The 19,781-nt window shown below is 27.1% G+C and overlaps 1 protein-coding gene across 2 annotated transcripts; it reads left to right on the top strand.

Moving 5' to 3' along the window:
• Window positions 1-1,662: 1,662 nt before the first annotated feature.
• On the top strand, window positions 1,663-18,540 carry LOC107478881 (protein SIEVE ELEMENT OCCLUSION B). Of its 2 annotated transcripts, XM_052259645.1 has the most exons (11): window positions 1,663-1,898; window positions 2,654-2,699; window positions 11,579-11,777; window positions 12,395-12,493; window positions 13,658-14,112; window positions 14,982-15,091; window positions 15,175-15,317; window positions 15,899-16,378; window positions 16,792-17,024; window positions 17,129-17,198; window positions 17,762-18,540. In XM_052259645.1, the coding sequence occupies exons 3-11, from the start codon at window positions 11,601-11,603 to the stop codon at window positions 18,074-18,076; spliced, it is 2,082 nt and encodes a 693-aa protein (XP_052115605.1). In that variant the 5' UTR covers window positions 1,663-1,898; window positions 2,654-2,699; window positions 11,579-11,600; the 3' UTR covers window positions 18,077-18,540. The 2 variants fall into 2 exon arrangements, with proteins under 2 accessions (XP_052115605.1, XP_015954519.3); XM_016099033.3 differs by lacking the exons at window positions 1,663-1,898; window positions 2,654-2,699 and having other exon boundaries at window positions 11,338-11,777.
• Window positions 18,541-19,781: the final 1,241 nt, after the last annotated feature.

The raw sequence follows: 19,781 nt of genomic DNA, 5'->3' as shown, positions 1-19,781 counted from the left end.
ATTTATAATAAAAATAATTTTAAGAAATTAATTAATTTTTTTTAAAAATTGACTTTTTAATCAATATAAGGTCTTTGTCACTCATTGTTAATTCCTTAATTAACCAAACGCTTCCACATTTCTTTTTTCTTTTGATTTAACTCACTCAACTTTAATGCACAGACTTTGTTAGAAGGCACATTACTCGATTTGAGGCTATTTTTTATATTGAATAAATAAATGTGGAATACGTTGTTATCGAAAGATTGGGTGTTTTTTTATAGTGCTATTTCTTAATTGATATTAATTAAATTGGACGATCCGAATCTGATTTATTTGAACAAAAAAATAAATTACAAATGAAAGAAGTTGATCTATACTTTTAAATTTTTTCATTTTTTAAAATAAAATTGGAGAATCTGATTCTCATGTAAATTTTTTATTTTAAAAAAATATAAATCAGACAATATATACGATTTCAATGTTTACATTTGTTTAATTTTTAAAAACACAAATTGGACCGTTTAATTTGTGATCGTTTATAAAAAAAAGTTAAACAATAAAAAAATTGAAGGCATCGATTTATATAATCTACATCAATGTAAATCACTTTTCTTCTCATATCATTTTGTGATACACATTCTCTGTAATATAAGAAAAATAATAAACACCCATCTAATTAAAATGAAAATTAATATGATAACCATTATTGTGAGAATTGGATTGAAATCGAACCAATTTAGTTAAAGATAAAAATTAACCAATATAATGAATCAATCAAAAAATTAAGAAAAAAAAGTAAAAAATTGGTTAATTAAATTGAATCGATTTGATTTGTTAGTGGTTAATTGATTTAAAATAATAAAATATAATTTTTTTAAAAAATATATTTTATATATAAATATATTATTTTATTATATTAGTTCAACATCAGTTAAACTTCTATTAAACTTTTGAACTTTTAGTTCTACTGAATTGATCACCAATTAATTTTTAAAATCTTGATGATAATAAGTGATACTCCATGGAAAAAAAAAAAAACTAAACTAAACTTAAATATCTAGCTAGCTACAAGCTACTAGCTAGCATAATATGGTTGGCTGCTTTTTCTTTACAAAAAAGAGAATTTTATTCATAATTACTCTAAAAAAAGTACTTAATTAGAAATCAAACAAAATATTAGACCTAAACCTTATATAAAAATAAATATATTAATATATTTTGAACTAATCAACGATTCGTGATTCTACTGATGATTTCACAAAAAAATAATGATGTCTAGTACTTTTATGTTGAAGACCACATGAAATAATGTGCTACAATTCAAAACATGTATTCTATCCATGGTTCTGAAAACCGGACCGGACCGGCCGGTTCAACCGGAATAACCGGGAACCGGTGGCCTAGTCGGTCCGGGTGACGTAGAAAATCGTCTGGCAAAAAACCGGTAAAAAACCGGTCGAACCGGCGGTTAATTGGCGAACCGAAAGTTGGCGGTTTAGTAGTTTGCAGCTTCAATGCCAAAACGACGTCGTTTTGGCTTAAAAAAAAATAAAAAAAGGCAAACGCGTAGCGACGAAACAAATCTAACCCACTACCACTAACCCTAATCTCAATTTGAGCTCAGCTCCCCTTTTCCCTAACCTAATCTGCGCCAGCCTCCATTCACCCAGCAAGGCCACCCACAACCATCGACAGCAGCCGCGACCACCACCGGCCGAGCCCGCCTCCTCGTCGCCGAACGTCACCTAGCCCGACCCTCATTCGCCACCCACAACCATCCACAGCAGCCGCGACCACCACCGGCCGAGCCCGCCTCCTCGTCGCCGAACGTCACCTAGCCCGACCCTCATTCGCCACCCACAACCATCCACAGCAGCCGCGACCACCACCGGCCGAGCCCGCGTCCTTCTGAATTCGTTAAGACTCTGTTCTTTGCTCCTTCTTGATTTTGGATTTTGATTTTCTGAGGTTCTGTGAGCTCGCCTGTTCTATGCTGCCTTCTTGATTTATGATTTTGATTTTCATCATTGCTGTTGTTGATTTTGAATAATGAATATGTTTGCTGCATTCTCGATGCATGGCACTTGTTTTTGATTTCTGGGTTCTCAAACCTGCTTTACCTTCATTTGGTATTTGGCCTTGTTGCCCAGCTTGCCTCTTAAAAGCTACAAGAGATAAGAATAGGGGCTTTTCTTACAGTCCTCTATTCACATCACATTGCTTTTGTCATTGCAATTTGCAAAGGATGCTATAGTATGTCATATCACTTTCCTGTAATCGAAGGGATTCAGTCTCTCTAAATTTTTTTTGGTGGGTGGGGGAAGGGGGTGGGATTTAAGTTTGATCAAATTCGATATGATTGTTGCAGAACATTTTGGCAGTGATTTTCATTGTACAACTTCTATTGGTCTTTATCCATAGCACTGTCTCAATTTATTGACTTCCCAATTTATCGTGCATAAACTGAGATTTGAAAAACATGTGTTGGATTTTGTCTTTTGACCCACTTTTGTGTTTACTTATTCCACTCACTATATGAAATGTGTGATTTTTTTTTGTGTGGCTATTCCTGATGAATGAAGAAATCCACCATTAATGAGCTGCCGATTACTTCCATTATTTTTCCTGTCTATTGTTTTTGAAATATATTGCAATTTGTTTAATTTTGCAGATCTATTATATGCTTATGAATGGCGTGGCTGGAGCTTGGAAAGAAGGTAAGTTATCTTTTAATTTTATAGTATATTATTTTCATTAAAAAAAGAAAAGGTTACACAGCTTGCAGTATATTTGGTATTGGAATGTTTTTTACACCTAATTATTGAGTCATAATAATTCATCCTCAACGAATTTATGCTAAGGAGGAGACACTTTAATTTAATCAATATTCATTTTTTGATTGAGAAAAATTAGAATATTCATTCCTACTATATTCCTTTCTTCCTCTTCTAGAAGTGGTCCAGCCAATCGGCTTAAAAATAATCCTAAATCATTGTAAAAAAAAAAAAAAGACACATTGTAATTAACAAAATCATTTAAGAATAGAATTGAGTTATTTGTACATTAACTAAAAGTGAGCGTCCACCGAAATTAAAAGTGAGCCAAATTAACTCATAAATTGACTTTGACTTGATTCGTTAATACTTCGATTAACTGAGTTTATAAGATAAACTTGAGCTTAAATTTTGTGTTTATATATATATATATTAAATAAAACGAATTTGAGTTTGAATAAGTATATAAATATGGTTTAATTATTTTATTAATTCTTATAATTTTATTAAATTTGTAATTAGGTTTTTATATTTTTTTTAATTGGATTCTTATACTACTTTTAATTTTATAATTAGGTTTTTTTTATATCAAAAACGTTAAAATTAACAGAATATTTCTTTCAAAAAAATATGTAGTTTAAAATCTAATTAAGTTTTTAATTATAAATATCTTTAATTTATAAAAAATTCAGTTAATTTTAATATTTTTATACCAAAAATAATCTAATACAAAATAAAAAACAATGTAGAGACCTATTAAAAAAATATAGAGACCTAATTATAAATTTAATAAAACTATAGGAACCAGCAAAATAGTTAAACTTATATATAATTAGTTTGTTATATAATTATAATTTATAATTTCTAAAAATTATTATTATGCTATTTAAGCTAGTTCATCATGGACTTTCTAGTGATAGAAATTGAGCTTCAAATTTACAATTATGCTCGATTATTAATAAATTAACTCGTAAGTTGAACTTAATTTTTGTAAAACAATCTTAAATTTGGCCTAATTTCGCTCAACTCTCCTCTCTTTTATCAATAAATATCTAAAATCAAATAATAAGAATAAGGTGCAAAAGTAGAGAGTTCATGTTCATCCAAATCTAACTATGACAAAGTGAATATATATTATAATTAGGCGCTAGAAAAAATATTTCTCTCAAGAATAAATAGCTCTTTGTAATCATGACTAAGAATACATCATTTTACTCACATGTGCATGCTAATTAAAATATTGCCGGATCCTTCACATGGGACCATATATATAACTTAATTTTTTTATTTTCATCTTTTGAAAAATTTAGAATATAAAATTTATAATTTATAATTTATAATAAAAATAATTTTAAGAAATTAATTAATTTTTTTTAAAAATTGACTTTTTAATCAATATAAGGTCTTTGTCACTCATTGTTAATTCCTTAATTAACCAAACGCTTCCACATTTCTTTTTTCTTTTGATTTAACTCACTCAACTTTAATGCACAGACTTTGTTAGAAGGCACATTACTCGATTTGAGGCTATTTTTTATATTGAATAAATAAATGTGGAATACGTTGTTATCGAAAGATTGGGTGTTTTTTTATAGTGCTATTTCTTAATTGATATTAATTAAATTGGACGATCCGAATCTGATTTATTTGAACAAAAAAATAAATTACAAATGAAAGAAGTTGATCTATACTTTTAAATTTTTTCATTTTTTAAAATAAAATTGGAGAATCTGATTCTCATGTAAATTTTTTATTTTAAAAAAATATAAATCAGACAATATATACGATTTCAATGTTTACATTTGTTTAATTTTTAAAAACACAAATTGGACCGTTTAATTTGTGATCGTTTATAAAAAAAAGTTAAACAATAAAAAAATTGAAGGCATCGATTTATATAATCTACATCAATGTAAATCACTTTTCTTCTCATATCATTTTGTGATACACATTCTCTGTAATATAAGAAAAATAATAAACACCCATCTAATTAAAATGAAAATTAATATGATAACCATTATTGTGAGAATTGGATTGAAATCGAACCAATTTAGTTAAAGATAAAAATTAACCAATATAATGAATCAATCAAAAAATTAAGAAAAAAAAGTAAAAAATTGGTTAATTAAATTGAATCGATTTGATTTGTTAGTGGTTAATTGATTTAAAATAATAAAATATAATTTTTTTAAAAAATATATTTTATAATACCATCAATACAATAAACTACAAATACTTTGAAAAACTATCTCCACAAAAAATATTTATAGACTATTTGTAGAATTAATATTCAAATTGATCTTTGAAATTATATTGGCATTTTAAATTAGTTTCTGAAATTTCAATTTACTCAATTTAGTCTCCGAAATTTACATACGTAACTCAAGTTAGTCTCTCGACTATTTTTTATTAACAACATATTAATATGACATGTTGATGTGAACAAGACACTAATAAGGACAACTCTGAAACTTGAACATTAGAGGACACATTACTTAGAATTTTATCCTTCTAAAACATATAAAACAATTGACATCTAGTTCTAATAAGACCAAAAGGACTGGAATAACACTTCTCCAAAATGAAAATACCAAAAAAGTAGAGGACAACATAATTGATACCCTAAATAAGCACATTCAACATTCCCGTAAGTCTACCATACTCAAAACTATTATTAAACCATGTAAAGCCCTTTGGAGTGGAGAGTAACCGTCTTGACAGATAAATCCTCATGTCAAGTACGAACCAAAAGATTTTTCCTCCTCAATGTCATGTATTTGAGCTTCGAAACCAAGATGTCGGTTATTTCAGCATTATTTGCTCCCCCATGACTATTTCTGGACTCCAACACTAAAAGGATATCATTCCCCACATATAATGTTAGGTTAAATGGTATCACAATACCTGATATCTTTAGCATTTTGTCCCAAAATAACACATCATCTCCAACGCAGCTAAGTTGCCAAACAAAAAGAGTCCTAGTAAAGTCAATATTCCCATAAGAGACAAACCCTATGCCATTTTTAAAATGTGTCAGACAATGATAGGTTGACTTTGCTTGCTCCGAGATTTTTGCCTCATTAAAGATCGTTTGTTGCAGAGAGAAGAATAATATGCTGGTAGGCGTCGCATAGCCAACTCCTTCCCACCCAATCCAATAGACAACCCCTTTGTCTACAATAGACTTAGGCCCAACCTTTAGGACATCACTGATAAATGTTCCTGAATATTTTCAGTCCGCTTCAAAGAAATTGTACAACATCCATGAAATGTGCCTCTCAAAAAAATATTTTTTGTAGACATGGACAATGCGATACTCAATGGAATCCACCAAGTATCTGAAAGCATAAAGATTAACAGCATGACAACAATGCCTCTTGGCCTCATCAGATATGTAGTTCATGTATTGGGTGAGGGGATTCAGTATCATGAGGTTGGAGTTAAGACCACCCTGGCAGTACTTTATGCATAGGTTCCCATTGTCAGACTCAACCATGGAATAGAACCCAAGTTGGTTTATGTTAGCGGGAATATTTAGTTGAAGCTGATGTCCGTGTTCTACATCAGCCATCACAAACCATTGAAAGTTAGAAGCTGATGGAGGGTAGCCAACTCCAATAATAAGACTCTGATTCCTATCCTTATTTTTCTTGAAATTTTGTTTCACGAACAGTGTTGTAGAGAGCTTGAACCTCCATGTTTTATTCAATGTCAACAATTTTCAGTTCTGACTTTACAAAGATCTTCCATAAAAGGTCATCAACAAGATGTGAAAGGGGCAGTCTAGTTGGTGTGATGTCACTCATTTTTTTCAAAAAGCTAAATAATTGTTTCTCTCAATGAAAGCTATAGAAGAAAATTTTTGTGCTCCTCCATACTACCAATATGTGTATTTATATTAGGGGTGGGCAAAAAAATCCAAATTTTGGATTTTAATCCAAATCCAAACCAAACCATTTAAAAAAAAACCAGTTTTAAACCAAAAAAATCCAAACCAAATTATATTTATTTTATAATTTGGTTTTTGATCCAATCCATTTAAATGGTTTTAAATCCGGATCCAGATCCAGATCCAAATTAAGATCCAAATCTTAAAAAACTAATTTGATTGAATTTAATTGACAAAAAGATTAGTACGTAAAATATTTCTCAATGAATATATTTAATCATGACTTTATATTATTGTACCTGTTTTCATTAGAGTTTTATAGCTTAATTATTTTGTATTCATTCTCTTATATCTATAACCATACAAATATATTACTTGATACCAGTACTGAAGATATTATCAAGCGATGTTGATAAAGACATAATTTAAAATCTCCCAAATTGGATTTACGAGCAACCTCGTTGACCACAATCTCTTGGTTATTTCTTTCACGTTAAAATTTTCTACAAATATAAGCATCATGTCGCATAATTGGTGCGGTACATATCTAAATGCAAAATCTCATGCCATTGATTTAATATAATATATTAAATAAATAACTATTTTAAGTATATACTAAAATTAGTCATCAAGATAGAATATAATATTAGAATATAAAATATATATTAATAATGAATTAAATTACACACACATATATATAGATTTTTTTGTGGTATTCTTTTGATGTCTTGAGAATGATTAAATGTTATATAGATTAGTTATTGTCATTAGATTTATATAGAACCAAATTCTAGTTGTAAACTTGTAATGAACCTACACACTTTAAAATGACTTTAGTATTAATTTTACTTTTAAAAAAATTATGGTTTGAAAATTAAATTTCTAAAAACTGGTTTCAAAAGTGAATTTTTTGTTAAAATATCTGGTTTGAAAATTGGATTTTTAAAAACTAGTTTTAAAATTGGATTTTTGGTTGAAGAAACTGGTTTTAAAACTGGATTTTAAAAAATCTGGTTTTAAAGCTGGATTTCATATAAAAAAAACTAGATTTTAGATTTGAATTAAAAAAAACCAGATTTTAGATATGGATTTAAAAAAAACAACGGATTTAAAACCGGTTTTATATCTAAAACTGGATTAAAAACCGATTTATAAGTAAAACCGGATTTAAATTATAAAACCGGTTTAAAATCGGTTTTTATTTTTTCAAACCGGTTTAAAACCGGTTTCTCTCTTCAATCCAGTTCTGGTTTGGTTTTATGAACCATAAAACTGGTTCTGAAATGGATCCAGTTTGGATTTACAAAAATCCAAACCATGCCCACCCCTACATAACATCCTTGACCAGCAGCCATTCATAGCCCCGAAAGCAATGACATTGTTTTGGAAATGTTTTCGTTTAGGTTGGTTTATGTTTCTAACATTCTTTGGTACGTTTCCACATGTAATTCATGGTTAAACCTAATGCTTAGTTGCAAAACCTCATTATTTGTGCTAAATTGTGGTCTGAGGGACGAGGTGGAATGTTGAATGTGTTCCATTATTAACAATCTATTATAACGAGTCACCTTCATTGTACTCTTAGTTGAAACACTTAATGATAATTATGATTTTTGATGAGTTGCACCTTTGATTAGTTGAAAACTTGCTAGTAATTGTTTCTTTTGAATGTAGAACACTATGGATTTGTCATTATGTGCGTTTTTTTTGTTTAATTATAAATTTTGATGTTTGAAGTTGTTTGTGTACCTCTAATTAGGGGTGGGCATGGTTTGGATTTTTGTAAATCCAAACTGGATCCATTTCAGAACCAGTTTTATGGTTCATAAAACCAAACCAGAACTAGATTGAAGAGAGAAACCAGTTTTAAACCGGTTTGAAAAAATAAAAACCGGTTTTAAACCAGTTTTATAATTTAAATCCGGTTTTACTTATAAACCGGTTTTTAATCCAGTTTTACATATAAAACCGGTTTTAAATCCGGTTTTTTTTTAAAATCCATATCTAAAATCTGGTTTTTTTTTAATTCAAATCTAAAATCTAGTTTTTTTTATATGAAATCCAGCTTTAAAACCAGATTTTTTAAAATTCAGTTTTAAAACCAGTTTCTTCAACCAAAAATCCAATTTTAAAACTAGTTTTTAAAAATCCAATTTTCAAACCAGATATTTTAACAAAAAATCGACTTTTGAAACCAGTTTTTAGAAATTTAATTTTCAAACCATAATTTTTTTAAAAGTAAAATTAATACTAAAGTCATTTTAAAGTGTGTAGGTTCATTACAAGTTTACAACTAGAATTTGGTTCTATATAAATCTAATGACAATAACTAATCTATATAACATTTAAACATTCTCAAGACATCAAAAGAATACCACAAAAAAATCTATATATATGTGTGTGTAATTTAATTCATTATTAATATATATTTTATATTCTAATATTATATTCTATCTTGATGACTAATTTTAGTATATACTTAAAATAGTTATTTATTTAATATATTATATTAAATCAATGGCATGAGATTTTGCATTTAGATATGTACCGCACCAATTATGCGACATGATGCTTATATTTGTAGGAAATTTTAACGTGAAAGAAATAACCAAGAGATTGTGGTCAACGAGGTTGCTCGTAAATCCAATTTGGGAGATTTTAAATCATGTCTTTATCAACATTGCTTGATAATATCTTCAGTACTGGTATCAAGTAATATATTTGTATGGTTATAGATATAAGAGAATGAATACAAAATAATTAAGCTATAAAACTCTAATGAAAACAGGTACAATAATATAAAGTCATGATTAAATATATTCATTGAGAAATATTTTACGTACTAATCTTTTTGTCAATTAAATTCAATCAAATTAGTTTTTTAAGATTTGGATCTTAATTTGGATCTGGATCTGGATCCGGATTTAAAACCATTTAAATGGATTGGATCAAAAACCAAATTATAAAATAAATATAATTTGGTTTGGATTTTTTTTTGTTTAAAACTGGTTTTTTTTAAATGGTTTGGTTTGGATTTGGATTAAAATCCAAAATTTGGATTTTTTTGCCCACCCCTACCTCTAATATTAAGTAATGGATAATTTATTATGTGAAATTTTTAAATTTTATTAAGTTAGAAATTATTGAATTTATATATTTAAAATTATTTTTAGATTTTTTAATAATTTTATTTATATTTAATTAAACCGGTTGAATCCCGGTTGAACCCTTAAACCGGTTGAACCTCGATTGAATCCCGGTAGAACCAATGAACCATTAAACTAGTGACCTCACCGGTTTTTTGACCGGTCCGGTTCTCGCAACCTTGATTCTATCTCTTCTTCTATTAGATAAATGTTCTTTTTTTTTTTTAATTACCAAAGGGATAACAAAATCAATCCTGAAGAGAATGATAAAAGAATTGTGTTATGCATATTTTTTTTATTTTACATATTTGTATATACCTTCCACTTATGAATAGTAAATATAGTGGCAAAATAAAAATAATCAATTAGACTATTTCTAAAAATATATACTTTAAAATGCACTAAAAAATACTACAACAATATAGATTATTTTTTAGGATTATATGTGTAAAAAAAGAATTAAAATTTGTCCAAAAAATAAATTTTGACACTATTTTAACTATGAATATATGTTAATAAAAAGTTTGCCAAAAATAGTATTTTTAACATATAAGTAATCATGAAAAAAGTTTAAATCTTATTTTGATAAATATTGGCTATCAAAAAATAATTTGTTAGAAAAATTTGAGAATATATTTTCTTTGATGCTTATTAACCGTTAAAAATACTATTTATTGTGATACTTATTGACCATAAAATATTCTCAACAAAAATTTTTAACAAAGAATGAGATGAGATCTTGAAACTGAAGGATAAATTAAGATTTTGAAGATAAAGAATGAGTAGTATGATCTCAAACTGAGAACAGTGTAATGTCAAAATTGACAGAGCCTGGTGAAGAAGAGAAATAGTAGAGTAAATTGAAAACAAATGAGTGTCAAACTTGAGAAGTAATTTTTTATGGTCAAATTATTCATCAAAAAAACATAGATAATTTTACATTTGTAATATTTATCAAAAATATATATTAATTTTGATATTTAATTATAGTATTAAAAAATAAAATGTTAAAATAGCTCTCTTTTTTGTAGTGAAATATAGTATAAATACTACAATAGAAGCAGATTTTAGCTACGGTTTTAACTGTGGCTAAAATTCATATAAAAATTATAGTGACACACTTTTGCTACCAAAAAAATAATTAAAAAAATGAAATACATAAATAACAAAAAAAGAAAAAAAAAGGGATGAAACGATGAGGCAATACTTATTAATTAATCACTTTCACTTATATGAAAAGAAAAAAAATAAAGATGCCCGGATTATTAATAATTTAATATATAATTACTATCTCAAACAATACAAAAGAAGCAAGTCTAGTAGGCTAGTATATATAGTGATGACATAATCTATATGATGTCACATATTTCACTTTTTCACTGTTTATGCTAAGGTAATTATCCATATCTATATGATTATGTAAAAAGTTTATTTCTCTTTAATTATGTCTTGGCTATAGCTTAATTACTCCAATGTTTATGCTAAGATTCACTAAAGACTAAACAAAAAAAAGTTTGTCACTTTATGTGAAGTAAATTAGATGAATGGGGCCACCAAAGCTAACTAAGCCATGTGTATCCTTATCCTAAATAGCTAGGGTTCCATCATATATAACTTTAGCTTTTGTTTTATACACTTCAACAAGCAAGGTACTTGTTCAATAACGGCTTTATTCTATTGCCTTACATTATATAAACCCTAGTTTGTGTCACAATTTAATTGCACGTATTCAAAAAAGAGTAACACATAATACATACATTATTGTTGTGTTGAATAATTATGGCCAGCACCCACGGTGGTCCTAATAAGATGCAACAGAGGAAGGAAAAGCGGCGGTTGTTCGCGGCGGCCGACGATAGCGCCATGATGAAGCAAATTCAGGCAACTCATCAGCCTGATGGCCGTGAAGTTGATGTGAAACCGATCATTCAAATTGTTGATCAAGTCTTAATTCAACTCATTGCTCGTAGCATTGAGGGTCATCATGTAAGACACATTTTTATTTCATTCATGTTTTAATTAATTTTGTTAAACAAATGTTATAAGGTAGGTGTATATACTAATTAATTTTGCCCAACCACCTTTTACCATCTAACATAAAAAAAAAAGTTGAAATTTTAAGTGAAGTCGACTTTACGTGAAGTTGATATCTAAGAACCATTAGATAAAAATTTAGTTAAATCAGTCAAATCATCTAACGGTTCTCAAATATCAACTTTACGTGAAGTCAACTGCACCTGAATTTCTAAAAAAAAAACTTAAAAAATATCATTATTTATGCATGTATCTTCTTTTGTCATAATAAATTTAAAAAAATATTTAAATATACGTACAAATTAAAAGCTATTTATGTAGACCTAATTAATTATAAAATTTAGTTTTTACATACATGTGAAAAGGAAATAAACATTTAATCGTGCATTACCATTAAAATTAATTAATTTTTATATTAATTATTTAAAAAATCATCTAATTAAATGTGTGAATTTGATTAGATCGAATGATTGTGTTATACTGTCAGTCAGTGTATTAGAATTAAACGTTTAATTATATGTGCTAGATTTTATATAAATTATGTGTTACAATACAATAATATTTTTCAGGAAAAAAGTGAGAACGAGAAATTGGAAGCTGCTGCTGCATTGGCTGAATTTGACATGCTTGACTCGCTGGCTTTTGTCATACACAAAATCTCGTGCGAGGTAACATTTTCATGTAAAAAATTTTGTTAACTTTTGTGATAGTTACCGACATTTATTGTTCCTTTGCTTTCTGAAATAGAATATACTTGGCTTTGATGCTGGATGGTGGCAGTCTTTTTTATCTTACACATAAATAAATAAATAATGAGAAAGATAATTAAAAACACTTTATCTTAGCTTTATTTACTTTTTGTGCTCCTAGCTCCAAGTGTTTAACTATTTAATTATTTATAGCTAACAGCCTTGTGTTTTGTCTTTTTTTCTGAACTCTTTAGAATATTTTATTTATTTTTTCTGCCTAGTTGATTCTTGAGCATGATCATATCATTAATTAATTAATTACCATGTTCACTATTCCTATATATATATTGAAAGTTCTTCAACAAATTAAATTAAAGAACCTAGCAAACTTACTAATTACTATACAACAATTCATGATCTATCATGCATGGATATATATTACTTTAAACTCGGTACTCTATCAATATCAAGTATACTTTTTGTTTTTAAAATTTAGTAATTTAAATATTTTTAATTTTTATTTTATTTTAATTTTGTCTCAAAAAATTTTTATTTTTATTAAATATATCTCTGATGACTAATTTTTAAAAAAAATTAAGACTAATTCAATAATAATTTCATAATAACCCTCGACACAAATAAATCAAATATAATTTTCATACATTATTGTTATATTGGTTTTAATTTTTTTTTTTTGAAAATTTAGATATCAAAAGTATATTTGATGCAAATTAAAAATTTTTTGGACAAAAATAAAACAAAATAAAACTGGGAGATATTTTTAAAACTTTTGATAAATTTTAGGGATACAAAATATACTTTTCCCTAAATTAAAGTACTACATATTTTTAGAAAGGTTTTTCAAGTGTTCCATAAATATTAGTGTTTCGACAATTTTAGTTATTGATCTTTATTATAATATATATATAATTGAGATCAATCATCCAAACATCAATATTTTTGAAATATTTAAAAAAATTTCTATTTTTTATACTAAGTATTCAAAATCTAATTTTATACTTTGATCATAAAATTTTTCTTTTTACTATAGGTCTTATATTATGACCAAAACGATGTAATTTTAATATTAATTTTGTTTCTATTATAAAATTTTCTGAATTCGTCACTGGTCGATTACTGTAGCTATCATGCAAGTGCTCGGGAAGCGGAGATGCACATGGATCAACAATGGTGCTCCTAAACTACCTATCAAGTTATGCATGGCATGGAAAGGTGGTTCTAACCCTAGCATCATTCTCAGTAGTGTTTGGAGAGTTCTGGCTAGTGGCTGAGATGAGCACAAAAGAGAACAACACACTTGCCAAATCAGTGGCACTTTTGAAGCAACTCCCTGACATAGTTGAGAATTCATCTTCATTGATGCCACAATTTGATGCTGTGAACAAGCTTGTGAAGGCTTCATTGGATGTTACAATGTGCATTGTTAAGTTTAAGGAGCTTCCAACTCAATATATTTCTGAAGACTCTCCTCCTATGTCTCTTGCAACTGCTTATATTCCAATTGCTGCTTATTGGGTTATTAGAAGCATTGTTGCTTGTTCCTCTCAGATTTCTGGTTTCATTGGCATGAGAAATGAGTAAGTATATCATTATTGTTAGGAAAAAATTTAGGTGTAGTCAACTTTACGTGAAATTGATAACTGATAGTCATTAGATGAAAATTTAGTCAAATCAATTAAATCATTTAACCGCTCTCAGTTATTAACTTCACGTGAAATTGACTGCACCTGAATTTTCACCTTATTATTATCTATATATCCTTCCTTTTAATTTGATTACTTTTCGAATATTTGATACGTATTGAGAGGATATTTTCGTCATTTTAAAAATAATGTGTAAAATAGTGTTTTATTCTTGGTTCGTATTCTCTTATCAATATGTTAAATTACTTGTGGTGTGTTTAGAATAGGATAAATTTTTAATTAATTTAATTTTATTTGATTTGATTTAAAATGAAATGATTGAATTAGAAATTAACTATATATTGTGTTTGGAATTAATCATGTAAAATATGAACTAAATTAATCTACAAATCAATACTTATGTTTGGATTGTAATTTAATGATAATTAATTTAATTTGAATTGATGATTTTATTTTTATAGCATTTATTTATAACACAAATCTAAAAATAACATCTTATTACAATTATTAGTTATTTTATCTTAATTATAATATAAATCTCATATGGATTTACAAATCAAATTAATTCTCATTTTATATGTATTTCAAACGACGAATTTAATTTAAAAATCAAATTAATATCAATTCCATTATATATATTTCAAACATACCCCTTAAACATATAGAAATATTTTTCGGTGTTTTATGTATCTAAAAAAAAGCGAAACTAAAAATTATTTTATTATTTTTACTTTTTTTATTATATTTTATTTAAAAAAAATGAAAATACAAATCAAATTATTTTTGTGTATAATATTTTACAGGTCGATGTCATCAGCCACAGAGGCATGGGAATTATCTAGCCTTGCTCACAAAATGGCTAGTATATATGAGCACCTCAATAATCAATTGGATCAATGCTATCGAGCCATAGGTATATATAATTATAACCAAATTAAATATATAATTACTGATTAATTAATGAACATATTAAGAAATTTAATTTAATTTGTGCAGAGGAAAGGATGCAAATAGAGGCCTTCCACAATCTGGTCCGTTTGTTTGAGACAGTCCACATAGACAACATGAAAATCCTCAGAGCATTGATATATGCCAAGGATGATTTTCCTCCACTTATTGATGGAACTACCAAAGCAAAGGTACGTATTCATTAATTATATAATCTAGTAATTAAACTTGTAACCAACCCTCTCTTTTGTTATAGGAATACTAGAGAGACAAAATAATTAGTACTTATTAATTATTATAATAATTAATGAAGGTTAAATAAGATAAATTATAATTATTTTTTGTTTTTTTATCAAATATTTCTATTTTATTATTATTCGCTATTTTTTTTCATCGGTTAGAATTTAGAATTTTAATTTAACTCTTGAAATTTTTTTATATTATATTTTAAAATGAGTTAATCAATTTTAAATTTTTTTTTACTAAATCAGACGATTTTATAATTTAAATACTATATTAATAAAAATAATAAATTTTTATATTAATCACGTAAATGAACATTCATAATGAATATAATTAAATGATTATGTAAAATATTTTAATTTATACTATTAGTATATATATTAAAATTAAATTATATATATATATATATTTATACATATTTTATTCTCGCTCATTATTATATTACATTTACTTTCATATTGAAATAAAAATTATGCAAAATTTTCTGAATCCATCGCTAAAAATAAAATTTGATTTATTGAAATTTCAGACTAGTCTTGAAATCCTAAGGAGGAAGCATGTGCTACTTCTAATATCAGATCTTGACCTATCACAAGAAGAGATAATGGTTCTTGACAACTTATACAAAGATGCAAGAGCAAGAGGTGAAGGACACTATGAAATGGTGTGGATCCCAGTTGTGGAGAAATCTTCATGGAATGAAGCAGCAAATCAAAAGTTTGAGTACTTGCAATCAATGATGGCATGGTATAGTGTTAGAGACCCATTCATAATTGAGCCTTCAGTTATAAAATACATAAAAGAAGTTTGGAACTTCACAAAGAAAGCCATTGTTGTTGCACTTGATCCACAAGGGAGGTTGTCTTCACCAAATGCACTTCATATGATTTGGATTTGGGGTAACTTGGCTTTCCCTTTCACAAGAGAGAAAGAAGAGTCTATGTGGAAGCAAGAGATTTGGAGTCTTGAGCTTCTTGTTGATGGCATTGACCCTAGTGTCTTGGAATGGGTAAATACTTATTATTATTATTATTATTATTATCTTGGAATTGGTAAATATTATTTAATAGCGGTTTAAAAACTGTCACTAAAAATATATTATTCTAGAAAAATAAATTTAACAAAAAAGTTAACACCCTAGTTTTTTTTAAGTTTATTAAATTATTTATTATATATTTGTATTTAAAAACATATGTTTATTTAACATATTTTCAATGCGTATTTTATATTTCAATATTTTTTTATATTATAACTGATTTAGTAATTGATTTTTTATTTTTGATGTACACGTAATATGGTTATATTGTTGTGTGATATATCATTCAATTTGACCAAAAAAAAAATACTCTAGCTATATTTTTTTTGTTCTAAGTTTTATGATGATACTTATACTAAAGATTTCGCTTGTTGATATTGCTACAGATGACTGAAGGCAAATTCATATGCCTGTATGGAGGTGAAGACCTTGAATGGATTTCAAAATTCACGACGGCCGCACTGAGCGTCGCGAAAGCCGGCGGATTCGAGCTAGAGATGGTTTATGTGGGGAAGAGCAATGCCAAGGAGAGGATGCAGAAAATGATCAACACATTTGCCACAAGGAAGTTCAGCTACTATTGGCCTAATGTGACTTCAATTTGGTTCTTTTGGGCAAGGTTTGTAGCTATATATGATGAACAAACATTTTTTAAATTTATTTAATTAATCATTAATTTTTTTTTTATTTAATACTTATATTCGAATTTGTTTGACACAACAGGTTGGAGAGCATGCTTTACTCAAAGTTGCAGCATGGAAGAACAGTGGAGAATGATGAAATCATGAGTGAGGTGATATGTTATCAAAAAAAAAATTAATTAGGTTAAATTTGTTAGTCCTAAAAATAGTTTCTGAAAAATGACATATAAATTAATTTAGTAATATAAATTAAAATTAATAACTCAATTTATTTTTAAAAATTAAAATACCTGCAGCCTAAACCAAGTTGATTTTTTAATTATCTTATCTTTTCACTTACGGTACATCTGACCACTAAAACTAACTACGAGATAAAATTTTTTGTATATCATATTTTCAATTTTCCATAAACAATAATTTGTCAAAACATTAACTTGACTCGTATTAAGTCATTTTAGAGATCAAATTAACTTGTGTGCATTTTTTCGTCTAGATCATAATAGGTTTGTTATCAACCTATTTTAATTTATATCTAAGAAATTATATCAAAGGATTAAACATTTCCTTTTTCTTATTTTACTAGTTTTTTTTTATTTCAAAAACGTTGTATACGATATAAAAAAAAAAGGGTTGGTCACCTAAAATTTCTCGTATAATAACTCTTGAACATTCTATTCATATAATTCTTTTTTTATTTTTTATTTTTTTATGACAGGTGATGACTGTGCTTAGCTTTGATGGTAGCGATCAAGGTTGGGCTATATTTTGTAGAGGTGCATCAGAAATGGCTAGAGCCAAAGGTGACACTGCCCTAACAAGCTTGTTGGAATTTGATAAATGGAAGGAGAACATTGATAAGCTTGGTTTGGTCCAAGCTCTCAAGGATTATCTTGATCAGCTTCACACCCCTCACCACTGCAACCGCCTCATACTCCCCGGTAGCACCGGCGGCATACCACAGAAGGTCGTTTGCGCCGAATGCGGCCGCCAAATGGAAAAATACTTTATGTATCGTTGCTGCGTCGAGTAGTAATAACAAATCGAAGAATTTCTGTACGTTAAATATACTGCAAAAAGTGTGTTTGGTTTGTATTTTTATTTTTAATATTTTATGTTTTTAGAATTTTGTGAAGAAAATAAAAAAAATAATGAAAACAATAAAATTATTTTTTTTGTTTTCATAATTTAATTTCTTTTTTTTCACAAAATTATAAAAACAGAAAATACAGAAAACAAAAAATAAAAATACAAACCAAACACATTTTTAAATACTTTGTATTATGTTGTGTCAGTTTGATGTATGAGACAGAAATAATTTATTTTTAGTGTTGATTTTATGGGATATATATAGTGATTATAAGATATGGTGTTTGTGCTACTAGCTAGCTCTTTCAGTCCTTGCTAGGAATTAAAGAGCATTTGTAATGTAAAACTTTAGTGTTGTAATAATGATTAACAGTCATATGTGTTATGAGTACCTTATTTTTATTTTTATTTTATTTCTTTATTATTTGGATCTCTTTGGCTTTACCTTTATATCAATATTTTTATTTTTATTTTTGAAAAAAAAAATACTAGATTTGTCTTTAAACTAATAAAATAAAAGTATATGTTTATTTTGAGTAATAAAATATATATGATGGTTATATTATAACTTGTCAATTAAGTAATCTAAACAATAAATAATACCTACTCCAATTCACTTTAAAGACAAATATGCTTTACAGAAAAATAAAAATATAAAAAAATATACATGATTGAACCAACGAGAATAAAATGAACGAGAATCAAGAGTGAACAAAATTATTTTGAGAAACTCTATATATGCTATACTCCCATGATAAAAAGAAAATCACTTTGTTTTCATCCTACATGCTCTCAGTCTCAGTAATTTTATTAAAAATAAAAAATATAATAGAAAGTAAAAATAAGCTCAATAAGTTGTCTTAAATAATATATATATATATGAAAATATAACTTTTTGTCATTCTTTATTTAAGGTATTTTTACTCCTAAAAGTGTGTTTGATTTGGACGAACTATAGAGTAAATAAAAATGTTTATGTATAAAACTATAAATACATATGGAAAATATTCATGGACATTCATTTTTAATTATCCCAATCAATATTCAAAGACACTCTAGCTAGTATTGTCCTGATAAAAGAAAATCAAAACTCTTAACATTTACTTTCTTTAAATTTTGAATTGTAATCCTTTTCGGATATACATTTTTTCATACATTACACCACACACAAAGATATTGTAATTATTATTATTATTATTATTATTATTATTATTATTATTATTATTATTATTATTGGAGTTTAGAATTTATATACTATCATATTAACGAAAATAATTAAATTTTAATATTTATGACGATGGTCGTAAGAAACAAATTTCTCATTTATTTTTGTCAAAAACATGAATGAATGAATTTATCCGATTGATCAAATCAGTCCGTGCAAGACATTCTTGTGACCAATTCAATTCGATCATTTTAAAATATGAAATTTGTGTGTTATATATTCCATAGAGATAAAAAAAAAATTAAATAAAGCAACGACTTTGTGCACATCTATTGATCCATCAATTAAATTCCATCACTATCTTTCCTTTTCGTTTATCAAGCATATGTATTAAAATTTATCTATTAAATATAATTCTTTTTTAAAAAAAATATAATTGAAAGTTAGACATATATAATAATAATAATAATAATAATAATAATAA

Source organism: Arachis duranensis, chromosome 3 (assembly GCF_000817695.3).
Source record: "Arachis duranensis cultivar V14167 chromosome 3, aradu.V14167.gnm2.J7QH, whole genome shotgun sequence".
Classification (NCBI taxonomy): Eukaryota; Viridiplantae; Streptophyta; class Magnoliopsida; order Fabales; family Fabaceae; genus Arachis; species Arachis duranensis.
Note: the sequence above shows the minus strand (reverse complement) of the source record. Positions and strands in the feature narration are given on the sequence as shown.